The sequence below is a fragment of the Mauremys mutica genome, unplaced genomic scaffold (genome assembly GCF_020497125.1).
Source record: "Mauremys mutica isolate MM-2020 ecotype Southern unplaced genomic scaffold, ASM2049712v1 000330F_np12_obj, whole genome shotgun sequence".
In the NCBI taxonomy this organism is placed as follows: domain Eukaryota; kingdom Metazoa; phylum Chordata; order Testudines; family Geoemydidae; genus Mauremys; species Mauremys mutica.
Genome location: NW_025422919.1, coordinates 2,868 through 28,466, shown reverse-complemented (window position 1 = coordinate 28,466; position 25,599 = coordinate 2,868). Strand labels below are relative to the sequence as shown.

Below are 25,599 nucleotides of genomic sequence, written 5' to 3'. Positions count from 1 at the left end.
TCTCCCTGGGTCTGGGAGGAGGGGGGGCTGGTGGGTTACAGCGGGGCGGGGGGGTGCGGAGCCGATTAACCCTTCGTGCCCCGCTCTGCCCCCAGGCTATTCGCTGCACGGCCCGGCAGGCGAGGTGGAAAGCATTGAAGACTACTGACGTCTCGTAGCAATAGGAACTCTGCTGCCTTCTTAACCGATTCAGTCTTACCTGAATGTGCACTGCGAAAGGACGAGGCGGCCGTGGTGGGCCCTCCCCTGTCCTCCGCCCCCCCCCCCCGGCGAGCGGGGGGCACCGGGGCTGGCGGGGAGGGGCAGGGTGGCACGTGCGCTCGGATCGGGGCGCCGGCGACCCGCCTTCGGAAGAGGAGTATGTGTGAGCACTTCTTTCTCCAACACACGAAGCACCTTAAAATGCAACCCGCTGATGCACTTTATCGAGACTTTTTACAAAGAGCTGATTAAAAAAAAAAAAGGAAAAAAAAAATTTTTTTTGGTGATTCTGGAGGAAATTTTTATAAAGAAACTTTAAAAAAACAAAAAAAAAATCGCTCTAGGAAACACTGTTATTTTCACACGGGGACGAGGAGAGACGTGAAAATTCGCAAAGGGGAAAAGAGAAGATTTCATAAAAAAAAAAAACAAAAAAACACACAAAAATAGCAAAACTTGAAGAAATGCACTTATCGCCCGGCCCGCTTTCCGCGAGCCGGCCCGGCTCCGTGTCGCGCGGCGGAGCCGGCTGTAAATAGCGCTGGATACAGAGCTCCGCACGGGAGACTTGCTCTCGCCAAGAGGCCATCTTTGTTTTTCTCTTTTTTGGAAGAGAGACGTTGCGTGTTTGGGTTTTTTTGTTGTTGTTGTTGTTTTTTGAAAGTTGCACAACTATGAAACAGCCGACTTCCCCTTCCCTGGGGGTGCCTGGCTGCAGCGGAGCTGGCTCGGGAGGAGTAACGCTAACCGCGGCGGCTGACTGCGGTCGCCGGAGCCAGGTGCTCTTCCCGCCGGCTCCCGCGAGCTCCGGCTCCTCACCTGGCTCAGGGAGAGCTTCTAAGCTGCAGCGCTCTCCTGGCTTCCTGCCAGTTCCTGTCCCCCGGCCGAGCTCCCCCGTCACCGGCCGCTCGGACGTCTCGGAGCTCCCCTGTTACAGTCCGATCAGACGTCTCGGAGCTCCCCCGTCACCGGCTGCTCGGACGTCTCGGAGCTCCCCTGTTACAGTCCGATCAGACGTCTCGGAGCTCCCCCGTCACCGGCCGCTCAGACGTCTCGGAGCTCCCCTGTTACAGTCCGATCAGACGTCTCGGAGCTCCCCCGTCACCGGCCGCTCAGACGTCTCGGAGCTCCCCCGTCACCGGCCGCTCGGACGTCTCGGAGCTCCCCCGTCACCGGCCGCTCGGACGTCTCGGAGCTCCCCTGTTACAGTCCGATCAGACGTCTCGGAGCTCCCCCGTCACCGGCTGCTCGGACGTCTCGGAGCTCCCCTGTTACAGTCCGATCAGACGTCTCGGAGCTCCCCCGTCACCGGCCGCTCAGACGTCTCGGAGCTCCCCTGTTACAGTCCGATCAGACGTCTCGGAGCTCCCCCGTCACCGGCCGCTCAGACGTCTCGGAGCTCCCCCGTCACCGGCCGCTCGGACGTCTCGGAGCTCCCCCGTCACCGGCTGCTCGGACGTCTCGGAGCTCCCCCGTCACCGGCCGCTCGGACGTCTCGGAGCTCCCCTGTTACAGTCTGATCAGATGTCTCGGCTGGCTTCCTGCAAGCTTCCAGGCCCTGCAAACTCCCTGCAACAAGCTCCGCCTCCCCGGCTGGATTTCTTCTACAAGCTCCGCCTCCCCGGCTGGATTTTTCCCCACAAGCTCCGCCTCCCCGGCTGGATTTTTCCCCACAAGCTCCGCCTCCCCGGCTGGATTTCTTCTACAAGCTCCGCCTCCCCGGCTGGATTTTTCCCCACAAGCTCCGCCTCCCCGGCTGGATTTCTTCTACAAGCTCCGCCTCCCCGGCTGGATTTTTCCCCACAAGCTTCGCCTCCCCGGCTGGATTTTTCCCCACAAGCTCCACCTCCCCGGCTGGATTTTTCCCCACAAGCTCCGCCTCCCCGGCTGGATTTTTCCCCACAAGCTCCGCCTCCCCGGCTGGATTTTTCCCCACAAGCTCCGCCCCGTGAAGCCAGCCTCCTGTGAATTACCAGCCTGCTCTCCACCCAGCCGTGCTGCTGCCCAGCGGATAGGAAGACGATTTCTTCTGCACGTGGTGTTTTTTTTTGGGGGGGGGGGGGAGGTGAGAGGCCCTTTTTTATTTTAAGCTCTGGGCACCTCGTTCATTTTGCCTTTCCCCCGCCCTGTTAGCCGTGCGCCCCCAGCCCAATGGCCCTTGTGGGGGGCGGTTGGGTTTTTTTGTTTTTTTGTTTTGGACGGAGAAGCATTTTTGTGTGCGCGGCGGGTGGGGGGGCTCGCCCCCGCCCCCATTTCTGAATGTATCTTTGGACAAGAATTGGAAAGACGAAATCCGCCAGCCCCTCCTGGCACGGGCTGCGGCGTGGCCCCGAGCCAGTAAAGCTCCAGTCACGCTCGCTCGCTCTCGAGATCTCTCTCTATTTTTTAAAACCCGAGAAGCCGTTGAATTTCCTGTGACCGATCCCCACCCGCAGAGGGGAGCGACTTCGCTCTCACATGCAGCTGTACAGATTTCGGAGGGGAGGGAGACGTCGTTCGTTTGTTCGTTTTCGTTTTTTTTTTAATTTGGGCTTGACTATTTTTTTTGGTTTTGTTTTAATTGCGCGTATGGATCTGTTGTTTCTTTGTTTACAGACCGTCTCTGGGGCGTTTGTGTCTCACGGGACGGTAGCCACTACACAGGGTACCTTTCCGAGTCGAAATCTTCCCGAGGAGGAGACGTTTTTATTTCATTCCCCTCCCCTTGGAAATCAGCGTGCGGGAGGGGAGAGAGTTCCCCCGGCCTTCGCGCGAGACGACACGAAGCTTTTTCCCCGGTTGTGGCAAGCCAGGAACCGCGTGGAAGGCGTCACGCCGAACGGCCGGATCACGGTTTCTTGCGTGTGTTCTTCCTCCCCCGCCCCCCGGATTGTTGTATTTTTATTTTGTTTCCGAACCAGTGCAGCTTTGGGGGTTAACCCCCCCCAACCCGTTGGGTTTCCGTTTGTTTTTTTTTAAACGTTTGTGGTTTATGAATTTTTCAATCGACCAAATGGCAAAGACACTTGTGTTTTTTTCCTTTTTTAAGATGTATGTCGAAGATTGGGGTTGTTTTTTTGGGGTCAGGGACCTCTTTTGTTTTGGTAGGCCCTACAACAAATACTGTGAGGTTCCATGGTTACTGTGTTAGTGGCCTTGGCCCCGTCAATGGATCAAAGGACACAGGATTTGGATGTGACCTGATCTGGTTTCTCACCCTCCTCCCCCATCAGTCAGTATTGGCCTGTAGCGGCCTCGGCACGGTCCGCGTGCAATAGGCCGCCGAAGGATTTACCCCCCGCCCCTGTTTGCTGTGTGTCAGAAACCCCGCGGTGCCGGTGGGGGCGAGCGAGGGGCCAGCGAGGTTCCCGGGGGAACCAATGAGCTGACGGCTTCCCGGCTCCGGCTGGGATCCCTCCCCCCCCCTTTGGGACTCTCGGTGCAGCGGGGGACAATCCGGCGCCCCGGGATCTCCAGCAGCCGGCTCGCCCCAATCCCGGGCCACCCCACGGACCCGGCTCAGGTAGGCAGCGACCAGGAGCCACCGTTGGTGTTGGAATTTGCCACAAGAATGTATTCAGTGATTCGGCGCTCTCGGACCGTTCCAGCTAAGGGCTGTCTCCCCGGTTCGCTCCCCCCACCGCCCCCGGCCTGCTAGCGACCGGGGGCTGCAGCGGGCCGGGCCGAACCAAAGTCTCCTCTGGCCCACGGTGGAGACCAGCCCCCGGAAGGACGTTCGTTATCCACCGCGGAGGGGGGGCGCGTTTCCTGCAGCATTTGCCTTATCTTCGTATTGGTTGTTCTCCCCCTGCACCCCGCCGAAGAAAAGGGAACCCGACCCCGCGGCCGGGGCAGTATTAGCCCGGGGGCCAGTTGGCCGCCGGGCCGGACGTGGGGTTTCTATCTAGCAATAACGAACTGGACTCGAGCGCTTGCCACGGGCCGTGCCAAGGCGCGTCCCACGCCGGCCTCGGGCGCGTGGTCGGGCCGGGGGGAGGAACCGCCCCCCCCCCGCCCCGGTTCATTGTGTGTCGCTCGCGCCCGCGTGGAATTAAAGTTTGTAGATATTTCCTGCCCCCGCCCCTGCGAGAGCCGGTGTCTTTGTCCTGCCGCTTCCACCGGTACGGGGCGGGGTGTTTCACCCCCCACAAAAAGGCATGGGGGGGGGAGCCTTTGCCCAGTGGGTGGAGGGAGGGGGACCCGGCACCCTGCAGCGTGGGGCTGCCTGGCCTCCCCCCAGTGGGCAGGAGGTCCCCACGCCCCAAAGCAGGAAAGGGCAGGGGGGCTGCCTCAGTTTCCCCAGTTGCTAAAGGCAACTGCCTCCTTTGCTAGGTATTAGGAGGCGGCTGGGGGGGGGAGGGGCGTTGGCCAGCCCCTGAGCAGAGGGCTGAGTCCCAGGACTCCTGGGTTCTTAACTTCCCCCCCCCCCCCAACCGTCAGTGACAAACTGGGCACAGATTTCCCGTGGGTGCAGGCAGGGGGAGCGCAGTGTAACCCCCCCCCCCCGGCATCAAGGATGTGGGGGCACAAAGCAGCCATCCCCCCCCCCCCCCGATCCCTGAATGCGCTTTTGCAGCAGGGGAGCGGCCGGATTGAACCGGGGTGTCGGGGGAGGTAACGTCAGGACTCCTGGGTTCTTCCCCCAGGGACAAGAGGTGGGGCTGTGGGGGGGGAGGGGTTGCCCTCCCCACATCAATCCGGATGCTGCTGGATCTCTGCTGTGTGGGGTGGGGGGCTGCCCTCGTCCCCCCCCCCCCCAGTGGGGACACCCCCACTCCGGTAGAGGCTCCTCGGCTCAACCCCTGAGGGCAGAGGCCCGTTACTGCAGCCAACCAGACACCTGGCAACCCCACCCCATAGTATAATCATCGCCGGGGGGGGGGGGGGGCAGGAGCGCAGGGGGCTCCCTTTAAACAGTTACAAGGAGGGAGGGGTGTTGAGTTACATCCCCCACCCCTTGCAGGGAGGGGGCCCCTTCCCCAGCACTATGGGGTGGGGCCACCTCGTGACTAGGGGCCTTTAACCCCACAGTTCTCCCCCGAAGGCAGGGAGAGAACCCAGGAGTCCTGACTCCCAGCCCCCACCCCCTACCCTGGGAGAGAACCCAGGAGTCCTGACTCCCAGACGGACCCCCCCCTCCTCTGACCCACCAGCCCCTCACTCCCCTCCCAGAGCTGGGGAGAGAACCCAGGAGTCCTGGCTCCCAGCCCCCCCTGCTCTAACCCACCAGCCCCCACTCCCCTCCCAGAGCTGGGGAGAGAACCCAGGAGTCCTGGCTCCCAGCCCCCGCTGCTCTAACCCACCAGCCCCCACTCCCCTCCCAGAGCGGGGGACAGAACCCAGGAGTCCTGGCTCCCAGCCCCCCCCCCCCGCCCCCCCCAGTAACAACATGGAGGCAGATTGTTGGTTTTGGTCATTTATAGTTTGATGTGGTGCTGGGAGCCGGTTACAAACCCCCCCGCAAACAACCCCCCCCCCCCCCCCGTGAGCAGGACGACCCCCAGCAGGGGGGGGGGCAGGGAGGGAGAGAGCAGGCCAGGAGCCCCCCACCCATGTCTGGCTTTGCCTCAGAGTCGGGGGCCCATCTCCCCCCCAGCTAACCTGATCTCCCCCTGGCCCCACGCAGCTGGGGGGGGGCACCCCCCCCGGAGGAGGAGCCACTCCTCCCCCCTTCCTGGGAGGAGGGAGTTTGGGGGGCAGACAGGACCCTACCCCAGCTGTCAATCACCTCATGCCCCACCCCAGGTCAAAGGTCACTGCTGGACACAGGCCCCGCCCCCTCAGCAGGCGATTTTTCCTTCTTTTGAATCAGGAGAAGAAAAAAAAAATTGGCAGAAATCAAAGGGGGAGGGGCTGAGAGGGGAGGTAAAGCCACACCCCCTCCCTGCTGTGGGTGGGGCCAGCGGCAGCCACGCCCCCAGGGTGTGGGGCAGCAGGGGGCTAGTTCCAGATTTTCAGGAAGCTGTCCCAGGAGCCGGTGGCCACGGCCATCCCGTCGTCCGTCACCCCCAGGCAGCTCACGCGGTTGTCATGGCCGGCCAGGACCCCTGCGGGAGGAGACGGGGTGAGGCCAGGCCGGGAGAACCCAGGCGTCCTGGTTCCCAGCCCCACCCCCTGCTGCTCTAACCCACCAGCCCCCACTCCCCTCCCGGAGCCGGGGAGAGAACCCAGGAGTCCTGGCTCCCAGCCCCCCCTGCTCTGACCCACCAGACCGTGCTCTCCTCCCAGAGCCGGGGAGAGAACCCAGGAGTCCTGGCTCCCAGCCCCCGCTCCCCTCCCAGAGCCGGGGAGAGAACCCAGGAGTCCTAGCTCCCAGCCCCCAATCCCCCCCGGAGCCGGGGAGAGAACCCAGGAGTCCTGGCTCCCAGCCCCCGCTCCCCTTCCAGAGCCGGGGAGAGAACCCAGGCGTCCTGGCTCCCAGCCCCCGCTCCCCTTCCAGAGCTGGGGAGAGAACCCAGGCATCCTGGTTCCCAGCCCCCGCTCCCCTCCCAGAGCCCGAGAGAGAACCCAGGAGTCCTGGCTTCCAGCCCCCTGCTCTAACCCACCAGCCCCCGCTCCCCTCCCAGAGCCGGGGAGAGAACCCAGGAGTCCTGGCTCCCAGCCCCCCCTGCTCTAACCCACCAGCCCCCAATCCCCCCTGGAGCCGGGGAGAGAACCCAGGAGTCCTGGCTCCCAGCCCCCCTGCTCTACCCACCAGACCGCGCTCTCCTCCCAGAGCCAGGGAGAGAACCCAGGAGTCCTGGCTCCCAGCCCCCCCTGCTCTGACCCTGCAGCCGGGGGGAGAACCCAGGCGTCCGGGCTGACCTGCGCGGTCGCCCTTCATGGCGTCCCAGATGTTGCAGTTGAAGTCGTCGTAGCCGGCCAGCAGGAGGCGCCCGCTCTTGGAGAACGCCACCGAGGTGATGCCGCAGATGATGTTGTCGTGCGAGTACATCATGAGCTCCTGGTCGGCGCGCAGGTCGAAGAGCCGGCAGGTGGCGTCGTCCGAGCCCGTGGTGAAGGCGTTGCCGTTGGGGAAGAACTGCGCAGGGAGGGGGGCATCAGGGAACCCAGGCGTCCGGGCTCCCGACCCCTCCTCCCAGAGCCAGGGAGAGAACCCAGGAGTCCTGGCCCCCAGTCCTGCCCCTGAGATTGGTGGGATTTCTAAGTCGTGGGTCAGTTTTTCGGATGCTGGGGGGGGGGGGGTCTGTGCCCCATGGGGGGCGCTGAGGGGCCGTTAAACTCGGGGCATATGGGGAGGTTGGGGGGCAGGGGTCACTCACACGCACTTATTCCCAGGGAAGGTCAAGGGGATATTGGGGGCTCTGGGGGGCGTTGATGTCCGACTCGTGCCCGGTGAACGTCTGCGTGGGGGTGAGGGGGATCGGGGGCCCGGGGGGGGATCGGGGGCCCCACGGCGGTTTCGGGGGGACCCCGCGACACTCACACACACGGCGTTGATGTCCGACTCGTGCCCGGTGAACGTCTGCGTGGGGGTGAGGGGGATCGGGGGCCCTGGGGGGGATCGGGGGCCCCGTGGCGGTTTCAGGGGTCCCCGTGGCGGTTTCGGGGGGACCCCGCGACACTCACACACACGGTGTTGATGTCCGACTCGTGCCCGGTGAACGTCTGCGTGGGGGTGAGGGGGATCGGGGGCCCTGGGGGGGATCGGGGTCCCCGTGGCGGTTTCGGGGGGACCCCGCGACACTCACACACACGGTGTTGATGTCCGACTCGTGCCCGGTGAACGTCTGCGTGGGGGTGAGGGGGATCGGGGGCCCTGGGGGGGATCGGGGGCCGCACGGCGGTTTCGGGGGTCCCCGTGGCGGTTTCGGGGGGACCCCGCGACACTCACACACACGGCGTTGATGTCCGACTCGTGCCCGGTGAACGTCTGCGTGGGGGTGAGGGGGATCGGGGGCCCTGGGGGGGATCGGGGTCCCCGTGGCAGTTTCGGGGGGACCCCGCGACACTCACACACACGGTGTTGATGTCCGACTCGTGCCCGGTGAACGTCTGCGTGGGGGTGAGGGGGATCGGGGGCCCTGGGGGGGATCGGGGTCCCCGTGGCGGTTTCGGGGGGACCCCGCGACACTCACACACACGGCGTTGATGTCCGACTCGTGCCCGGTGAACGTCTGCGTGGGGGTGAGGGGGATCGGGGGCCCTGGGGGGGATCGGGGGCCCCGTGGCGGTTTCGGGGGTCCCCGTGGCGGTTTCGGGGGGACCCCGCGACACTCACACACACGGCGTTGATGTCCGACTCGTGCCCGGTGAACGTCTGCGTGGGGGTGAGGGGGATCGGGGGCCCTGGGGGGGATCGGGGGCCCCACGGCGGTTTCGGGGGTCCCCGTGGCGGTTTCGGGGGGACCCCGCGACACTCACACACACGGCGTTGATGTCCGACTCGTGCCCGGTGAACGTCTGCCGGCACATACTGTCCCGCACGTCCCACAGCTTGATGGAGGCGTCGCAGGCGCCGGACACGAAGCTCCGGGCGTCGGGGGCCAGCGAGAGGCTCATCACGTCCCCGCTGTGGCCCCCGAACGTCGTCGTCTGCTGCCCCGTCTCGATGTCCCACAGCGCACTGGGGGGGGGGGGGGGGGGGCTGGGCCCCTGCTGGCTCCGCCCCCACCCCGGCCCACCAACCCCAGCCCTGCCAGCTGGCTCCGCCCCCACCCCTGCCCACCAACCCCAGCCCTGCCAGCTGGCTCCGCCCCAGCCCTGCCCACCAACCCCACCCCTGCCAGCTGGCTCCGCCCCAGCCCTGCCCACCAACCCCACCCCTGGCCTGCTGGCTCCGCCCCCACCCCTGCCCACCAACCCCACCCCTGCCAGCTGGCTCCGCCCCCACCCCTGCCCACCAACCCCAGCCCTGCCAGCTGGCTCCGCCCCCACTGTACCCACCAACCCCAGCCCTGCCAGCTGGCTCCGCCCCAGCCCTGCCCACCAACCCCACCCCTGCCAGCTGGCTCCGCCCCCACCCTGCCCTCCTACGCCACCCCTGGCCTGCTGGCTCTGCCCCCACCCCTGCCCACCAACCCCACCCCTGCCAGCTGGCTCCGCCCCCACCCTACCCACCAACCCCACCCCTGCCAGCTGGCTCCGCCCCCACCCTGCCCACCAACCCCACCCCTGGCCTGCTGGCTCCGCCCCCACCCTACCCACCAACCCCACCCCTGCCAGCTGGCTCCGCCCCCACCCTACCCACCAACCCCACCCCTGGCCTGCTGGCTCCGCCCCCACCCTACCCACCAACCCCACCCCTGGCCTGCGGGCTCCGCCCCTGGCCCCGCACACCAACCCCAGCCCCCGGGTGTGGCTCGCACCCTGCGCGCCATCCCCACCCCTGTGTGCTGGGTCGGGCCCTGGCCCCGCCCACCAACCCCACCCCCGCCCGCCAACCCCACCCTCCAGCCCCAGCCCCGCTGGCCCCCGTGTGGTTCTGGGGAGCAGATCCCGGGACGCCCGGAGCGCGGGGGGGGGGGGGAACTCACCAGGTGGTGTCCCCGGAGCTGGTGACGATCTGATTGTCGTCCAGGAAGCGGCAGCAGGAGAGGTAACCTTGGGGGGGGGGGGGGACGGCAAGATGCTGATTAGCTGGGAAGGGGCCGGGGAGAGAACCCAGGGGTCCGGGCTCCCCCCAGCCCCCCCGGCCCCTCCCCAGCGCTCACCCGTGTGGCCCGGCAGCTCCCGGCTCACGCGGACGTTCCCCTCCCGGGTCTTCAGGCTGTAGATGGAGCAGACGTTGTCCAGGCCCCCGCAGGCCACGTAGTTCCCCGACGGGGCGTAGGCGCAGGTCATGACCCAGGAGGAGCGCAGGGGGATGGCGTGGACCTGGGGGGAGGGAAAGGGGGGTCCGTCTGCCCCGGCCTCCGGCCTCCCCCCGGGCCCGTCTGCCCCGGCCTCCCCCCGGGCCCGTCTGCCCCAGTATCCGGCCTCCCCCCGGGCCCGTCTGCCCCGGTATCCGGCCTCCTGCCTCCCCCCGGGCCCATCTGCCCCGGTATCCGGCCTCCTGCCTCCCCCCGGGCCCGTCTGCCCCGGTATCCGGCCTTCTGCCTCCCCCCCGGGCCCATCTGCCCCGGTATCCGGCCTCCGCCCGGGCCCGTCTGCCCCGGTATCCGGCCTCCGCCCGGGCCCGTCTGCCCCGGTATCCGGCCTCCCCCGGGGCCCATCTGCCCCGGTATCCGGCCTCCCCTCGGGCCCATCTACCCCGGTATCCAGCCTCCCGCCTCCCTCCCAAAGGCCCATCAGCCCCGGTATACAGCCTCCCGCCTCCCTCCCCGGGCCCATCTGCCCCGGTCTCCGGCCTCCCTCCCCGGGCCCATCTGCCCCGGTCTCCGGCCTCCCTCCCCGGGCCCATCTGCCCCGGTCTCCGGCCTCCCTCCCCGGGCCCATCTGCCCCGGTATCCGGCCTCCCGCCTCCCTCCCCGGGCCCATCTGCCCCGGTATCCGGCCTCCCGCCTCCCTCCCCGGGCCCATCGGCCCCGGTATCCGGCCTCCCGCCTCCCTCCCCGGGCCCATCGGCCCCGGTATCCGGCCTCCCGCCTCGACCCCGGGCCCATCGGCCCCGGTATCCGGCCTCCCGCCTGGCCCATCGGCCCCGGTATCCGGCCTCCCGCCTGGCCCATCGGCCCCGGTATCCGGCCTCCCGCCTCCCCCCGGGCCCATCAGCCCCGGTATCCAGCCTCCTGCCTCCCCCCGGGGCCTATCGGCCCCAGTATCCAGCCTGCCGCCTCCCCCCGGGCCCATCTGCCCCGGTATCCAGCCTCCCGCCTCGACCCCGGGCCCATCGGCCCCGATATCCGGCCTCCCGCCTCGACCCCGGGCCCATCGGCCCCGGTATCCGGCCTCCCGCCTCGACCCCGGGCCCATCGGCCCCGGTATCCGGCCTCCCGCCTCGACCCCGGGCCCATCGGCCCCGGTATCCAGCCTGCCGCCTCCCCCCGGGCCCATCGGCCCCGGTATCCAGCCTGCCGCCTCCGCCCGGGCCCATCAGCCCCAGTATCCAGCCTCCCGCCTCCCTCCCCAGGCCCATCTGCCCCGGTATCCAGCCTCCCGCCTCCGTCCGCAGGCCCATCTGCCCAGCAGTGCCCCGGCTCCGGTGGAGGACGGCCGGGCTGATTGGGGGAAGCAGCCACGCCCCAGTCCGGCCACGCCCGGCCCTGCTCTAAGGCCCAGGGAGGAGCTGGGGCAGACTGGCTCCAGCCCTGGGCGCGGGAAGGGCCGGGCTGCCGGGGAGCTCGGGGTCCAGGAGCTCTGGCCCGGAGAGTCCCCAGGCCGAGGCCGCGGCACCGGGTGCGACCCCCTTGCCGATGAGGAGTGGCCACCACAGGCTGCGTCTGCCCCAGTGAGTGGGGGCTGGATGATGACTGGCAGTCCCCACTGGGGCAAGGGGGGATGGAGGGTGGGGGGTTCCCCTGGAGGGGAGACCCAGAGTGTGGGGGTATGGCCGGGGGCAGCACCCCAAGGTAAAGGGGCACCAGGGTCTGGGAGGGGCACCGGGGCCTGAGGCAGGAGAGACACCAGCCAGCCGGAGGCGCCGGGCCGGTGAGTAAACGATTAGCGCCCCCCCCCCTGGGACGCCATCTCTCCCGCTATCCCCCCCCTGCCCCGTATCCCGCCTGCCGCCCTCACCTTATTCGTGGTGTAACTGTCCCAGATGATGAGTTTCCCGTCCTGCGAGGCGCTGACCAGCAGCCTGGGGGGAGAGAGCCCCTGTGAGCGCAGCTGGGTCCAGGGGGGCTGTGCTGTGGAGGGGGGCTCAGCAGGGGGCGCTCTCCCCCGGGGAGGTGGGCGCATCTCGGCGCCGGGCGAGGGGTCCCTGGGTAACCGGGTGCCCCGCCCCAGAGGTGGCCGCGTCTCAGCGCCGGGCGAGGGGTCCCTGGGTAACCGGCCGCCCCGCCCCAGAGGTGGGCGCATCTCGGCGCCGGGCGAGGGGTCCCCGTGTAACCGGCCGCCCCGCCCCAGAGGTGGCTGCATCTCAGCGCCGGGCGAGGGGGCCCTGGGTAACCGGCCGCCCCGCCCCAGAGGTGGGCGCGTCTCAGCCCCGGGCGAGGGGTCCCTGGGTAACCGGGTGCCCCGCCCCAGAGGTGGCCGCGTCTCAGCGCCGGGCGAGGGGTCCCTGGGTAACCGGCCGCCCCGCCCCAGAGGTGGGCGGATCTCAGCGCCGGGCGAGGGGTCCCCGGGTAACCGGCCGCCCCGCCCCAGAGGTGGCTGCATCTCAGCGCCGGGCGAGGGGTCCCTGGGTCACCGGCCGCCCCGCCCCAGAGGTGGGCGCGTCTCAGCCCCGGGCGAGGGGTCCCTGGGTAACCGGCCGCCCCGCCCCAGAGGTGGCTGCATCTCAGCGCCGGGCGAGGGGTCCCCGTGTAACCGGCCGCCCCGCCCCAGAGGTGGGCGCATCTCAGCACCGGGCGAGGGGTCCCTGGGTAACCGGCCGCCCCGCCCCAGAGGTGGGCGCATCTCAGCGCCGGGCGAGGGGTCCCCGTGTAACCGGCCGCCCCGCCCCAGAGGTGGGCGCATCTCAGCACCGGGCGAGGGGTCCCCGTGTAACCGGCCGCCCTGCCCCAGAGGTGGGCGCGTCTCAGCGCCGGGCGAGGGGTCCCCGTGTAACCGGCCGCCCCGCCCCAGAGGTGGGCGCGTCTCAGCGCCGGGCGAGCTCTCACCTGGAGTCGGTGCCCCAGTGCATGGCGTAGATTTTGGCCAGGTGGCCTCGCAGGGTGCGTCGCGTCCGCATCTGGATGCGCCCCACGGGGTCCATCCCGGCGGTGATCTGGGGGGGCAGAGCGGAGAGGGGTCAGGCGGGGAGGGGAGGGGAGGGACCCAGCGAGGGGGGTGGGGCGGGGCCCAGCGTCGCTCACCTGGCTCAGGGTGGAGTCGCCGCATGATTTCCGCGCGTCCTGGGGGGGAGACGGGGTGAAAATCTGAACAGTCAAACCGCCCCCCCCCCCCGAGAACCCAGGAGTCCTGGCTCCCAGCCCCCCCCCGCTCTGACCCACCGGCCCCCACTCCCCTCCCAGAGCCGGAGAGAGAACCCAGGAGTCCTGGCTTCCCGTGCAGGGGCGGGGGACTCGGACGCCTGGGTCCCCCGGGGGGGGAAGGGGAAGGGCCCCGGACGCCTGGGTCCTCCGGGCGGGGGAAGGGGAAGGGCCCCGGACGCCTGGGTCCTCCGGGGGGGGGAAGGGGAAGGGCCCCGGACGCCTGGGTTCCCCGCGAGGGGGGCGGCACTCGGACGCCTGGGTTCCCGGAGGGGGAGGCAGGGGGAGGGGCTGCCCGGACGCCTGGGACCCCCGGGGGGGGAGAGGGGCTGCCCGGACGCCTGGGTCCCCCGCAGGGGGGGAAGGGGAAGGGCCCCAGACGCCTGGGTCCCCCGCGGGGGGGCGGCACTCGGACGCCTGGGTCCCCCGCGGGGGGGGCAGGGGCGCTCGGACGCCTGGGTTCCCCGCGGGGGGGCAGGGGCGCTCGGACGCCTGGGTTCCCCGCGGGGGGGGCGGGGGCACTCGGACGCCTGGGTTCCCCGCGGGGGGGGGGGCACTCGGACCCCGGGGTTCCCCGCGGGGGGGGGGGGCACTCGGACGCCTGGGTCCCCCGGGGGGGGGAGGGGCGCTCGGACGCCTGGGTCCCCCGCGGGGGGGGCAGGGGCGCTCGGACGCCTGGGTTCCCCGCGGGGGGGGCAGGGGCGCTCGGACGCCTGGGTCCCCCGGGGGGGGAGGGGCGCTCGGACGCCTGGGTCCCCCGCGGGGGGGGCAGGGGCGCTCGGACGCCTGGGTCCCCCGCGGGGGGGGGGGCAGGGGCGCTCGGACGCCTGGGTTCCCCGCGGGGGGGGGGGGGCTCACCCGGATCTGGGCGCGCAGCTGCTCCGCCTCCTGCCGCAGCTGCTCCAGTTCGCTCATGGCCGCGCCGGGACCTGCGGGGGGGGGAGGGGGGAGGGGTCAGCACGAGCCGGGACCCAGGAGTCCGGGCCCCTCCCCCTCCCCCGCGCGCGCCCCTCCCCCCCGGTACCTGGCGCAGCCTCGTTGCGGGGCCGGGGGACTCGTTTCCGGGCCGCTCCCCGCGGCGGAAGGATCCGGCCTGGGCCGGTTGCGCGCGGCCGGGACTCAGCGGCGGAGGGATCCGCCCCCCCCCCCCTCGGCCCGTTCGCCGCCTGCCCGCCCCGGTGATGCGGCTGCCGCCGACCGCGCCCCAGAGCTCGGGAGAGACCAAGTGCGCGGGGGGAGGGGGGGGCGCTAGGGCGATACCATCTGGCCCGGGCGATACCAAGTCACTGCCTCGCGGGCCGACCCAGACCTGCGGCCCAGCGTTCCGACGGGAGATACCAACTCACTGCCGGGGGGGGGGGGGGCAGGGTGACACCGTCTACCATGGAGGGAGGAGCTTGCCATGGGAGATACCAATAGGGATGGGGGGGGGGAGAGCTTGTGGTGGGAGATACCAACTCACTTCCTGGGAAGGGGGGGGAGACCATTTACCGTGGGAGGGGTGTGCCTAGGAATGGGAGAAACCAACTCAGTTACGGGGGGGGTGCAGGGGGATACCTGGCAGATAGGGCCGTGTGGGCGGGGACGAGGGATGGGCGATACCAACTTCCTTTCTGGGGGGGGGGCAGGGCAGGATTATCTCACCCACGGGTGGGGACTGTGGCATGGCGAGGTCTCTTTTCCTGGGGGGGGAAGGGAGAGACCATCTCGCAGACGTGCGGGGGGGGGGAAGTAGACATGGGAGATACCAATTCACTTCCGGGGGTGGGCAGGTTGAGACCAATGCCAAAAGGCGGAGGGGTAGGGATGGGAAATACCAACCCTGACGCATACTAACGTGGGTTGTACCAATTACGAAGGGGGAGAGCATGGGCTCCGACTAAACCAGCCAAACCGGCAGGGGGAGGTGGGCTGTACCAAGTCGCTGAAATGTGCCCATCCCAGGCACACAGTGGGGCCCCCCCACTCCCCTCCCAGAGCCGGGGAGAGAACCCAGGAGTCCGGGCTCCCAGAACCCCCTGCTCTAACCCACCAGCCCCCACTCCCCTCCCAGAGCTGGGGAGAGAACCCAGGAGTCCGGGCTCCCAGCCCCCCCTGCTCTGACCCACCAGCCCCCACTCCCCTCCCAGAGCCGGGGAGAGAACCCAGGAGTCCTGGCTCCCCCCTGCTCTAACCCACCAGCCCCCACTCCCCTCCCAGAGCCGGGGAGAGAACCCAGGAGTCCGGGCTCCCAGAACCCCCCTGCTCTAACCCACCAGCCCCCACTCCCCTCCCAGAGCCGGGGAGAGAACCCAGGAGTCCGGGCTCCCAGCCCCTCCTGCTCTAACCCACCAGCCCCCACTCCCCTCCCAGAGCCGAGGAGAGAACCCAGGAGTCCTGGCTCCCAGAGCCCGCATGCTCTAACCCACCAGCCCCCACTCCCCTCCCAGAGCCGGGGAGAGAACCCAGGAGTCCGGGCTCCCAGCACCCCCTGCTCTGACCCACCAGCCCCCACTCCCCTCCCAGAGCCGGGGAGAGAACCCAGGAGTCCGGGCTCCCAGCCCCCAGCTGCTCTAACCCACCAGCCCCCACTCCCCTCCCAGAGCCAGGGAGAGAACCCAGGAGTCCTGGCTCCCAGCCCCTCCCCCACTCCACCCACCCGCCCCTACCAGAACATGCATCTCACATCTAACTCCCCAGCAAGAGAAGGGGAGGGTTACCTGGTGCAGTTCCCCCCCCACTGGGGGTCCTTGCGGGGGGGTCACAGCAGCTCCTGCTGGCCAGGGGAGAAGCCCCCCCCCGGGGTTAATCCCCAGGCGGTGGCAGGGTGGGGGGTGGGCGGACGGAGCCGGAGCAGCCGCTGTGTTCCTGCGCGGTGGCAGCAGCCAATGGCGGTGGGTGGGTGGGGGAGGGAATGGGGGGGACCCCTCCCCTGCCCATCCATCATCAGCTTCTGCTGCTACCAAGTGGGGGGGGGGGATGTCCCTGGTCAATTTCCCGCACATACACCCCACCCCTCACAGGGGCTGACACTGACAGTGCAACCCACAGGGACAGATCCAGGGAGAACCCAGGAGTCCTGGCTCCCAGCCCCCCCTGCTCTCACCCACCAGCCCCCACTCCCCTCCTAGAGCCGGGGAGAGAACCCAGGAGTCCTGGCTCCCAGCCCGCCTTGCTCCGACCCACCAGCCCCCACTCCCCTCCCAGAGCCAGGGATGGAACCCAGGAGTCCTGGCTCCTGCTGTTAAATTCCTGCACACCCCAGCTTGGTATCTGCCCCCAGTCTAGGGGGATTTCCGATTTTTCTGGTTTGAAATAATCTGGGGCGTGGAAGTGGGGGGTGGGACTGAACAGGGAGACCGGTATGAAGGGGGGAGTGTAAGGGGCTCGGGGGGGGAAGGGATGGGCGGATAGAGGGGGTGCGGGGAGGGGTGTTCAGATATTATTTTGAGTGGTAACAGTTAATGAATAGATGGTGGGGTCTGGAGGTCAGAGCAGGGGGGGGCTGGGAGCCAGGACTCCTGGGTTCTCTCCCTGGCTCTGGGAGGGGAGTGGGGGCTGGTGGGTTAGAGCGGTGGGGGCTGGGAGCCAGGACTCCTGGGTTCTCTCCCCGGCTCGGGGAGTGGAGTGGGGGGTGGTGGGTTGGTGGGGGGGCGGCTGGGAGCCAGGACTCCTGGGTTCTCTCCCTGGCTCTGGGAGGGGAGTGGGGGCTGGTGGGTTAGAGCAGGGGGGGCTGGGAGCCAGGACTCCTGGGTTCTCTCCTCGGCTCTGGGAGGGGAGTGGGGGCTGTTGGGTTAGAGCAGGGGGGGTTGGGAGCCAGGACTCCTGGGTTCTCCCCCCAGCTCTGAGAGGGGAGTGGGGGCTGGTGGGTTAAGCAGGGGGGCTGGGAGCCAGGACTCCTGGGTTCTCCCCCCGGCTCTGGGAGGGGAGTGGGGGCTGGTGGGTTGGAGCAGGGGGGGCTGGGAGCCAGGACTCCTGGGTTCTCCCCCCGGCTGTTGGAGGGGAGTGGGGGCTGGTGGGTTAGAGCAGGGGGTGCTGGGAGCCAGGACTCCTGGGTTCTCCCCCCGGCTGTTGGAGGGGAGTGGGGGCTGGTGGGTTGGAGCAGGGGAGGCTGGGAGCCAGGACTCCTGGGTTCTCCCCCCGGCTCTGGGAGGGGAGGGGTGAACCCATGGGTAGGGGGCGATCGTTGCCGGAGAACCGACCCCCCGCCCTACCAAAATCCATCCCCCGACACTAACCCCCCCACCCGCCCCGTCCTTCCCTGCCCCTTTAAGGAAGCCCCAAATTGTCACTTATTGTCTGGGCGATTGACCAATCAGGGACTGCCTGGGGAGGGGGGGCAGCTCCTCATTGGCTGGGATGAAAGCTCCCGCCCCGTCCCGCTCTCTCCAGATCCCCCCCCCCCATCCACGGTCGCTGTCCAGCCGCCTGGGTGCTGAACCGCCCCTCCCCCACCCCCAGCCGCCCCGACACTGGGACCCTCCCCCCGCAGCAGCCGCTGGGGCAGGGGGCGCAGCGGAGCCAGGATGAGCGGGGGGGTCTATGGAGGAGGTAAGGGGCCCCCTTTAACGTCCCCCCCCCCTTTACGTCCAGGCCGGGATCACAGCGGCGGCGCGCAGCCCCCAGGGGCCAGCAAGGGGGCGCCCTGCCCTGGTTCTCGGAGCGGGAACCCAGGCGTCCGGGCCGGTTCCCCGCCCCCCACCCCCTGGGCTTGTCTGCTTGAGCTGGGATTCTCTTTCCAGCCGCCCCGCCCCAGAGGTGGCTGCGTCTCAGCGCCGGGCGAGGGGTCCCTGGGTCACCGGCTGCCCCGCCCCAGAGGTGGCTGCATCTCAGCGCCGGGCGAGGGCTCCCTGGGTCACCGGCCGCCCCGCCCCAGAGGTGGCCGCATCTCCGCGCCGGGCGAGGGGTCCCTGGGTCACCGGCCGCCCCGCCCCAGAGGTGGCTGCATCTCAGCGCCGGGCGAGGGGTCCCCGGGTAACCGGCCGCCCTGCCCCAGAGGTGGCTGCATCTCAGCGCCGGGCGAGGGGTCCCCGGGTAACCGGCCGCCCCGCCCCAGAGGTGGCTGCATCTCAGCGCCGGGCGAGGGGTCTCTGGGTAACCGGCCGCCCCGCCCCAGAGGTGGCTGCATCTCAGCGCCGGGCGAGGGGTCCCCGGGTAACCAGCCGCCCCGCCCCAGAGGTGGCTGCATCTCAGCGCCGGGCGAGGGGTCCCCGGGTAACCGGCCGCCCCGCCCCAGAGGTGGCCGCATCTCAGCCCTTGGCGAGGGGTCCCCGGGTAACCGGCCGCCCCGCCCCAGAGGTGGCTGCATCTCAGCGCCGGGCGAGGGGTCCCTGGGTAACCGGCCGCCCCGCCTCAGAGGTGGCTGCATCAGTGGTGGGTGCTGAGTGTTTCTCTCTCTCTGTCCCAGATGAGGTGGGGGCGCTCGTCTTTGACATCGGCTCGTTCTCAGTCCGAGCTGGCTACGCCGGAGAAGACTGCCCCAAGGTACGTCCTCAGCCTCCCCATTGGTGTCCCTGGAAACACGCCCCCCCCAACCTGCCCTGGGTCCGGGGGGAGCCGGTGCCCCCAGAGGGGACAGGCCCCTGCCCCATTCCCCGCCCCCCTGAGCCAGCCAGTCCCCGCCCTGGGGCCGGGGGGGAGCCGGCGCCCCCCAGAGGGGACAGGCCCCTGTCCCATTCCCCCCCCCCCTGAGCCAGCCAGTCCCTGCCCTGGGGCCGGGTGAGGGCTGACACCCCCCGAGGGGCCAGGCCCGTGGCTGACCCTGCCCCCCCCGCAGGCGGATTTCCCCACCACCGTGGGGCTGCTGGCCCCCGAGGAGGCGGCGCTGGAGCTGGACGGGGACAAGGAGAAGAAGCCGGGGAAGGTTTATTACATCGACACCAACTCGCTGCACGTCCCGCGGGAGAACACGGACGTCCTGTCGCCCCTCAAGAACGGCATGAGTGAGGGGCTGCCCCCGGGGCTCAGCCACGGGCCCCCTGCCACGGGCCCCCCTGCCACGGCCCTCGCTACCCCCCTGCCACGGGCCCCCTGCCACGGGCCCCTCTGCCACGGCCCTCGCTACCCCCCTGCCACGGGCCCCCTGCCACGGGCCCCCCTGCCACGGCCCTCGCTACCCCCCTGCCACGGCCCCCCTGCCACGGGCTCCCCTGCCACGGCCCTCGCTACCCCCCTGCCACAGGCCCCCCCTGCCACGGGCTCCCCTGCCACGGGCCCTCGCTACCCCCCTGCCACGGCCCCCCTGCCACGGCCCCCTCTGCCACGGGCCCCCCCACCACGGGTCTTCCTGCCACGGGACCCCGTAACCCCCCTTGCCATGGGACTCCCTGTCATGGGCCCCCACTACGCCCCTGCCACGCCCCCCCATCACAGGCCCCCCGTTATGCCCCTGCCACAGCTCCCCGCTTCCTCCCCCGCCTCACCCCACCCTGACCCCCCCGCCACACCCCTCCACGGCTTTTATACCCCCTGCCACGGCCCCCCTGCCACGGCTCCCCCTGCCACGGGCCCTCGCTACCCCCTGCCACGGCCCCCCTGCCACAGCCCCCTCTGCCACGGCCCCCTCTGCCACGGGCCCCCCCGCCACGGGTCTTCCTGCCACGGGACCCCGTAAGCCCCCTTGCCATGGGACTCCCTGTCATGGGCCCCCACTACGCCCCTGCCACGGCCCCCCCATCACAGGCCCCCCGTTATGCCCCTGCCACAGCTCCCCGCTTCCTCCCCCGCCTCACCCCACCCTGACCCCCCCGCCACACCCCTCCACGGCTTTTATACCCCCTGCCATGGGCACCCGCCAGTGGCACCCCACGGGGTGCAGGGGGGCTGCAGGGAAGCGGATTGGTGCCACCTTAACTGACCCCCCCCGTATCTCTCCCTCCCCCCGTGTCGTTCCCTCCCCCCCCCAACGCCGCTGTCCCCCCAGTCGAGGACTGGGACTGTTTCCAGGCCATCCTGGACCACACCTACGGGAAACACGTCAAGTCGGAGCCCGGCCTGCACCCCGTGCTCATGTCCGAGGCGCCGGTATGTCCCCGCCCCCCGAGCGCCCCGACATCACCCAATCCACCCCCTGCGCCCTGACATCACGTCACACCCTGGACCCCAACATTACCCCTGATCTACCACTGCACCCCAACATCACCGCGATCCACCCCTGAACCCCAACATCACGTCACCCCTCCGCTGTCAAATCACCATGATCCACCCCCTGCACCCAGACATCACCCCTGATTCACCCCCGTGCCCCCCGACATCACGTCACCCCCCTGCTGTCAAATCACTGCGATCCACCCCCTGCACCCCAACATCACCCCTGATACACCCCCGTGCCCCCTGACATCACGTCACCCCCCTGTGCTGTCAAATCACTGCGATCCACCCCCTGCACCCCATCACCCCTGATCCACCCCTGCACCCCGACATCACGTCACACCCTGCACCCCATCACACCTGATCTACCACTGCACCCCAACATTACCCCTGATCCACCCCCTGAACCCCAACATCACATCACCCCCTCGCTGTAAAATCACCCCTGATCCACCCCCAGCACAGTCACCCCCCTGTGCTGTCACATCCCCCTGATCCGCCCCCTGCGCCCCTGACATCACGTCACCCCCCTGCACCCTGACGTCACCCCCAATCCACCCCTGCACCCCGACATCACATCACCCCCTGCGCCATCACATCCCCCGATCCACCCCCTGTGCCCCTGACATCATGTCACCCCCCTGCACCCTGACATCACCCCCAATCCACCCCTGCACCCCGACATCACGTCACCCCCTGCGCCGTCACATCCCCCGATCCACCCCCTGTGCCCCTGACATCACGTCACCCCCCTGCACCCCGACATCACCCCCAATCCACCCCTGCACCCCGACATCACCCCCAATCCACCCCTGCACCCCGACATCACATCACCCCCTGCACCATCACATCCCCCGATCCGCCCCCTGTGCCCCTGACATCACGTCACCCCCCTGCACCCCGACATCACCCCCAATCCACCCCTGCACCCCGACTTCACATCACCCCCTGCGCCATCACATCCCCCGATCCACCCCCTGTGCCCCTGACATCACATCACCCCCCTGCACCCCGACATCACCCCCGATCCACCCCTGCACCCCGACATCACCCCCCAACCCCCCCTGCACCCCGACATCTCGTCACCCCCTGCGCCATCACATCCCCTGATCCACCCCCTGTGCCCCTGACATCACGTCACCCCCTGCACCCCGACATCACCCCCAATCCCCCCGTGCACCCCGACATCACGTCACCCCCCTGCACCCCGACATCACCCCCAATCCACCCCTGCACCCCGACATCACGTCACCCCCCTGCACCCCGACATCACCCCCAATTCACCCCCTGTGCCCCTGACATCACGTCACCCCCTGCACCCCGACATCACCCCGATCCACCCCTGCACCCTGACATCACGTCACCCCCCTGAACCCCGACATCACCCCCAATCCACCCCTGCACCCCGACATCACGTCACCCCCTGCGCCGTCACATCCCCCGATCCACCCCCTGTGCCCCTGACATCACATCACCCCCCCATGCTGACAAATCACCCTAATCCACCCCCTGCACCCTGACATCACCTGATCCACCTCCTGCACCCCATCACGTCCCACCCTGCACCCCAACAGACCTCTAATCCACCCCTTGCACCCCGACATCACCCCCAATCCACCCCTGCACCCCGACATCATGTCACCCCCTGCGCCATCACATCCCCCGATCCACCCCCTGTGCCCCTGACATCACATCACCCCCCTGCACCCCGACATCACCCCCAATCCACCCCTGCACCCCGACATCACATCACCCCCTGCACCCCAACATCACGTCACCCCCTGCGCCGTCACATCCCCCGATCCACCCCCTGTGCCCCTGACATCACGTCACCCCCCTGCACCCCGACATCACCCCCAATCCACCCCTGCACCCTGACATCACATCACCCCCATGCACCCCGACATCACCCCCAATCCCCCCGTGCACCCCGACATCACATCACCCCCTGCGCCATCACATCCCCCGATCCACCCCCTGTGCCCCTGACATCACATCACCCCCCTGCACCCTGACATCACCCCCAATCCCCCCCTGCACCCCGACATCACATCACCCCCTGCGCCATCACATCCCCCGATCCACCCCCTGTGCCCCTGACATCACATCACCCCCCTGCACCCTGACATCACCCCCAATCCCCCCGTGCACCCCGACATCACATCACCCCCTGCGCCTTCTCCTCCCACGTTCCTCCACCTGTGTGACTGTCTTCAATTCTTCCCCATGCACGCTGACATCACCCCCAATCCCCCCGTGCACCCCGACATCACATCACCCCCTGCGCCTTCACATCCCCCGATCCACCCCCTGTGCCCCTGACATCTAGTCACCCCCTGCACCCCGACATCACCCCAATCCACCCCTGCACCCCGACATCACCCCCAATCCCCCCGGGCACCCCGACATCACATCACCCCCTGCGCCCCGACATCACGTCACCCCCCTGCGCCGTCACATCCCCCGATCCACCCTCTCCTAATCCAGCCCCCGCACTCCCCAGCATCACGTCCCCCCCTGCCCCCCGATACCCCGGCCTGGCCCCCCAGCGCCCCACCGCCGCTCTCTCCCCGCAGTGGAACACCCGGGCCAAGCGGGAGAAGCTGACCGAGCTGATGTTCGAGCATTACGCCATCCCGGCCTTCTTCCTCTGCAAGACCGCCGTGCTCACCGCGTATCCGGGGGGCGAGCCGGGGGGCTGGCGGCGGGAGCCGGGGGGCTGCAGGACTGGAGAGGACGTGGGGGGGCTGGAAGAGGGATCTGGGGGGCTGGAGGTGGGACGGCGGGCAAGGTGGGGGGCTGGAGAGGACGTGGGGGGCTGCAATGCGGGGAGCCGGGCAGGGACTGGGGGGCTATAGGGGAGATCTGGGGGGCTGGGAGGAGAAGGGGGGACCCTGGCACGGGGTCTGGCCGCGGGCACCGCGGGCGCAGCGGGGGGCACACGTAGGGCGCAGAGAGCTGGGCCGAGAGCGGCTACGAGGCGGGCGCCCGTCCAGTGGCAGGGAGTTCCACCGACCCCAGGGACCGGCTTGCCCCCTTGACCCCCCTACGCCCCCCAGCTTTGCCAACGGCCGCAGCACGGGGCTGGTGCTCGACAGTGGGGCCACCCACACCACGGCCATCCCCGTGCACGACGGCTACATCCTGCAGCAAGGTGGGCACCGCCCGGACGCCTGGGTCCTTCCCCGGCGCTGGGAGGGGAGTGGGGGCTGGGGGGTTAGAGCAGGGGGGCTGGGAGCCAGGACTCCTGGGTTCTCTCCCCAGCTCTGGGAAGGGAGTGGGGGCTGGTGGTTAGAGCAGGGGGGCTGGGAGCCAGGACTCCTGGGTTCTCTCCCCGGCTCTGGGAGGGGAGTGGGGGCTGGTGGGTCAGAGCAGGGGGGGCTAGGAGCCAGGACTCCTGGGTTCTCTCCCCGGCTCTGGGAGGGGAGTGGGAGCTGGTGGGTTAGAGCAGGGGGGCTGGGAGCCAGGACTCCTGGGTTCTCTCCCCGGCTCTGGGAGGGGAGTGGGCCGCGGGGGGGCTGGGAGCCCGGACTCCTGGGTTCATGCCCCGCTCTGGGGGGATTCCAGGCATCGTGAAGTCGCCGCTGGCCGGGGATTTCATCTCCATGCAGTGCCGGGAGCTGTTCCAGGAGATGAACATCGAGATCGTGCCCCCCTACATGATCGCTGCCAAGGTGCGGTGGGGCGGGGGTCTCTCACGGGGGGGGGGCAGCCGGGCTGGGGGGAAAACAGGAATCCGGGGGTTGATGGGGGAGGGACTGGGGGAGGTGGGGGGTACGGGAGGGGACTGGTTCACGGCTCCCCCCTGCCTCATCTTTCTGCCCCCCCCCCCGCAGGACCCCGTGCGTGAGGGGGCCCCCCCCAACTGGAAGAAGAAGGAGAAGCTGCCCCAGGTCTCCAAATCCTGGCACAACTACACCTGCAATGTGAGCTGGGGGGGGGCCGGACTCCTGGGTTCTCTCCCCAGCTCTGGGAGGGGAGTGGGGGCTGATGGGTCAGAGCAGGGGGGCTGGGAGCCAGGACTCCTGGGTTCTCTCCCCGGCTCCGGGAGGGGAGTGGGGGCTGGTGGGTTAGAGCAGGGGAGGGGGAGCCAGGACTCCTGGGTTCTCTCCCCCAATGAGTGACCCACCTGTATCCTCCCACTCCCCCAGGAGGTGATCCAGGATTTCCAGGCCTCGGTGCTCCAGGTCTCCGACTCGCCGTATGACGAGCAGTGAGTGCTGGGTGTGGGGGCAGCCCCTGGCACTGTGGTGGGAGGAGGGCGGGGGCTGGGCTCTCAGCTTGGGGGGGGTCTGTCAGGGTGGGGCCGTAGGGGGAAGCACTGGGGTCACTACCCCCTCTCTGCCCCCCCTCCCCCGCAGGGTGGCTGCCCAGATGCCCACCGTGCACTACGAGATGCCCAACGGCTACAACACGGACTATGGGGCCGAGCGGCTGCGAATCCCCGAGGGGCTGTTCGACCCCTCCAACGTCAAGGTGAGTCCCCCCCGTCCCGGAGCCAGGAGAGAACCCAGGAGTCCTGGCTCCCAGCTCCCCCTGCTCTAACCCACCAGCCCCCAATCCCCTCCCAGAGCCGGGGAGAGAACCCAGGAGTCCTGGCTCCCAGCCCCCCCTGCTCTAACCACCAGCCCCCACTCCCCTCCCAGAGCCAGGGAGAGAACCCAGGCGTCCTGGCTCCCAGCCCCCCCTGCTCTAACCCTCCAGCTCCCACTCCCCTCCCAGAGCCGGGGAGAGAACCCAGGAGTCCTGGCTCCCAGCCCCCCCTGCTCTAACCACCAGCCCCCACTCCTCTCCCAGAGCTGGGGAGAGAACCCAGGAGTTCTGGCTCCCAGCCCCCGCCCCCCGCTCTAACCCACCAGCCCCCCATTCCCAGAACACCTGCCTTTTTCAAATCCCTCCCTGCCTCAGTTTCCCCAGGGGGGTACCTTGTCCAGGGTGGGGCTGGGAGTTGGGGGGAGATGCTGGTGGGATATTGAGGAAGGCGGAGTCCAGAGGGAGGGCAGAAGGGGCCCCCCCGTTAACGCCCCCCCCCGCATTGTCTCCCCTACTCCAGGGTCTTTCTGGGAACACCATGCTGGGCGTCGGCCACGTGGTGACCACCAGCATCGGCATGTGTGATATCGACATCAGGCCGGTGCGTCCCCCCCCGTCGCTCCCCCCTGCCCTGTGGGGTGTGGGGCTGGGCCCCCCAGGCCCTGGGAGACCCCCCGCAACTGGAGTCGCGTGGCTGGGCCCGTGGGGGAGACGCCGGGGGGGAGATGGGCCCGTGGGGGAGGCGCCGGGGGGGAGATGGGCCCGTGGGGGAGGCGCCGGGGGGAGATGGGCCCGTGGGGGAGGCGCCGGGGGGAGATGGGCCCGTGGGGGAGACGCCGGGGGGAGATGGGCCCGTGGGGGA

General features: G+C 69.3%; 4 protein-coding genes across 10 annotated transcripts in view; 3 read left to right on the top strand and 1 right to left on the bottom strand.

The window, feature by feature from the left end:
* Nucleotides 1-4,254, top strand: part of GIGYF1 (GRB10 interacting GYF protein 1) — a 28,321-nt gene extending 24,067 nt beyond the window's left edge. For all 3 annotated transcript variants that reach the window (XM_045000470.1, XM_045000468.1, XM_045000469.1), the window contains exon 27: nt 96-4,254. In XM_045000470.1, coding sequence (XP_044856405.1) covers nt 96-148 — 53 coding nt within the window. In that variant the 3' untranslated portion in view covers nt 149-4,254. The remainder of the gene's footprint in view (nt 1-95) is intronic.
* LOC123357149 (proline-rich protein 36-like) lies at nt 876-4,254 on the top strand. Of its 5 annotated transcripts, XM_045000475.1 has the most exons (4): nt 876-1,087; nt 1,326-1,775; nt 1,808-1,980; nt 2,047-4,254. In XM_045000475.1, the coding sequence occupies exons 1-4, from the start codon at nt 876-878 to the stop codon at nt 2,151-2,153; spliced, it is 942 nt and encodes a 313-aa protein (XP_044856410.1). In that variant the 3' UTR covers nt 2,154-4,254. The 5 variants fall into 5 exon arrangements, with proteins under 5 accessions (XP_044856410.1, XP_044856409.1, XP_044856407.1 ...); XM_045000474.1 differs by having other exon boundaries at nt 1,841-4,254; XM_045000472.1 differs by having other exon boundaries at nt 1,808-4,254.
* A 1,730-nt stretch (nt 4,255-5,984) lies between these two features.
* GNB2 (G protein subunit beta 2) lies at nt 5,985-14,335 on the bottom strand. The gene is made up of 10 exons (XM_045000530.1): nt 14,161-14,335; nt 13,995-14,065; nt 13,020-13,058; nt 12,825-12,931; nt 11,797-11,860; nt 9,834-9,996; nt 9,657-9,723; nt 8,545-8,746; nt 6,985-7,201; nt 5,985-6,227 (listed from the first exon to the last, which is right to left on the bottom strand). The coding sequence occupies exons 2-10, from the start codon at nt 14,049-14,051 to the stop codon at nt 6,121-6,123; spliced, it is 1,023 nt and encodes a 340-aa protein (XP_044856465.1). The 5' UTR covers nt 14,052-14,065; nt 14,161-14,335; the 3' UTR covers nt 5,985-6,120.
* A 3,105-nt stretch (nt 14,336-17,440) lies between these two features.
* On the top strand, nt 17,441-25,375 carry ACTL6B (actin like 6B; the record flags this gene model as incomplete). The annotated part of the gene is made up of 11 exons (XM_045000479.1): nt 17,441-17,666; nt 18,523-18,599; nt 18,892-19,057; nt 20,038-20,138; nt 22,781-22,878; nt 23,264-23,358; nt 23,772-23,878; nt 24,041-24,130; nt 24,356-24,417; nt 24,566-24,680; nt 25,258-25,375. Coding segments are annotated over exons 1-11 (1,054 nt in total), but the record flags the coding sequence as incomplete, so codon positions are not given.
* Between the last annotated feature and the right edge of the window lie 224 nt (nt 25,376-25,599).

What these genes read in the sequence shown, in the direction of transcription:
- LOC123357149 (XM_045000471.1), top strand. Translation starts at nt 876, where the DNA reads ATGAAACAGCCGACTTCCCCTTCCCTGGGGGTGCCTGGCTGCAGCGGA. An exon ending in CCAGTTCCTGTCCCCCGGCC is followed by an intron (nt 1,088 to 1,325) that starts GAGCTCCCCCGT and finishes TCAGACGTCTCG; the next exon opens with GAGCTCCCCCGTCACCGGCC.
- GNB2 (XM_045000530.1), bottom strand. Translation starts at nt 14,051, where the DNA reads ATGAGCGAACTGGAGCAGCTGCGGCAGGAGGCGGAGCAGCTGCGCGCC. An exon ending in CACTGGGGCACCGACTCCAG is followed by an intron (nt 11,861 to 12,824) that starts GTGAGAGCTCGC and finishes CTCTCCCCCCAG; the next exon opens with GCTGCTGGTCAGCGCCTCGC. An exon ending in AGCTCCGGGGACACCACCTG is followed by an intron (nt 8,747 to 9,656) that starts GTGAGTTCCCCC and finishes CCCCCCCCCCAG; the next exon opens with TGCGCTGTGGGACATCGAGA.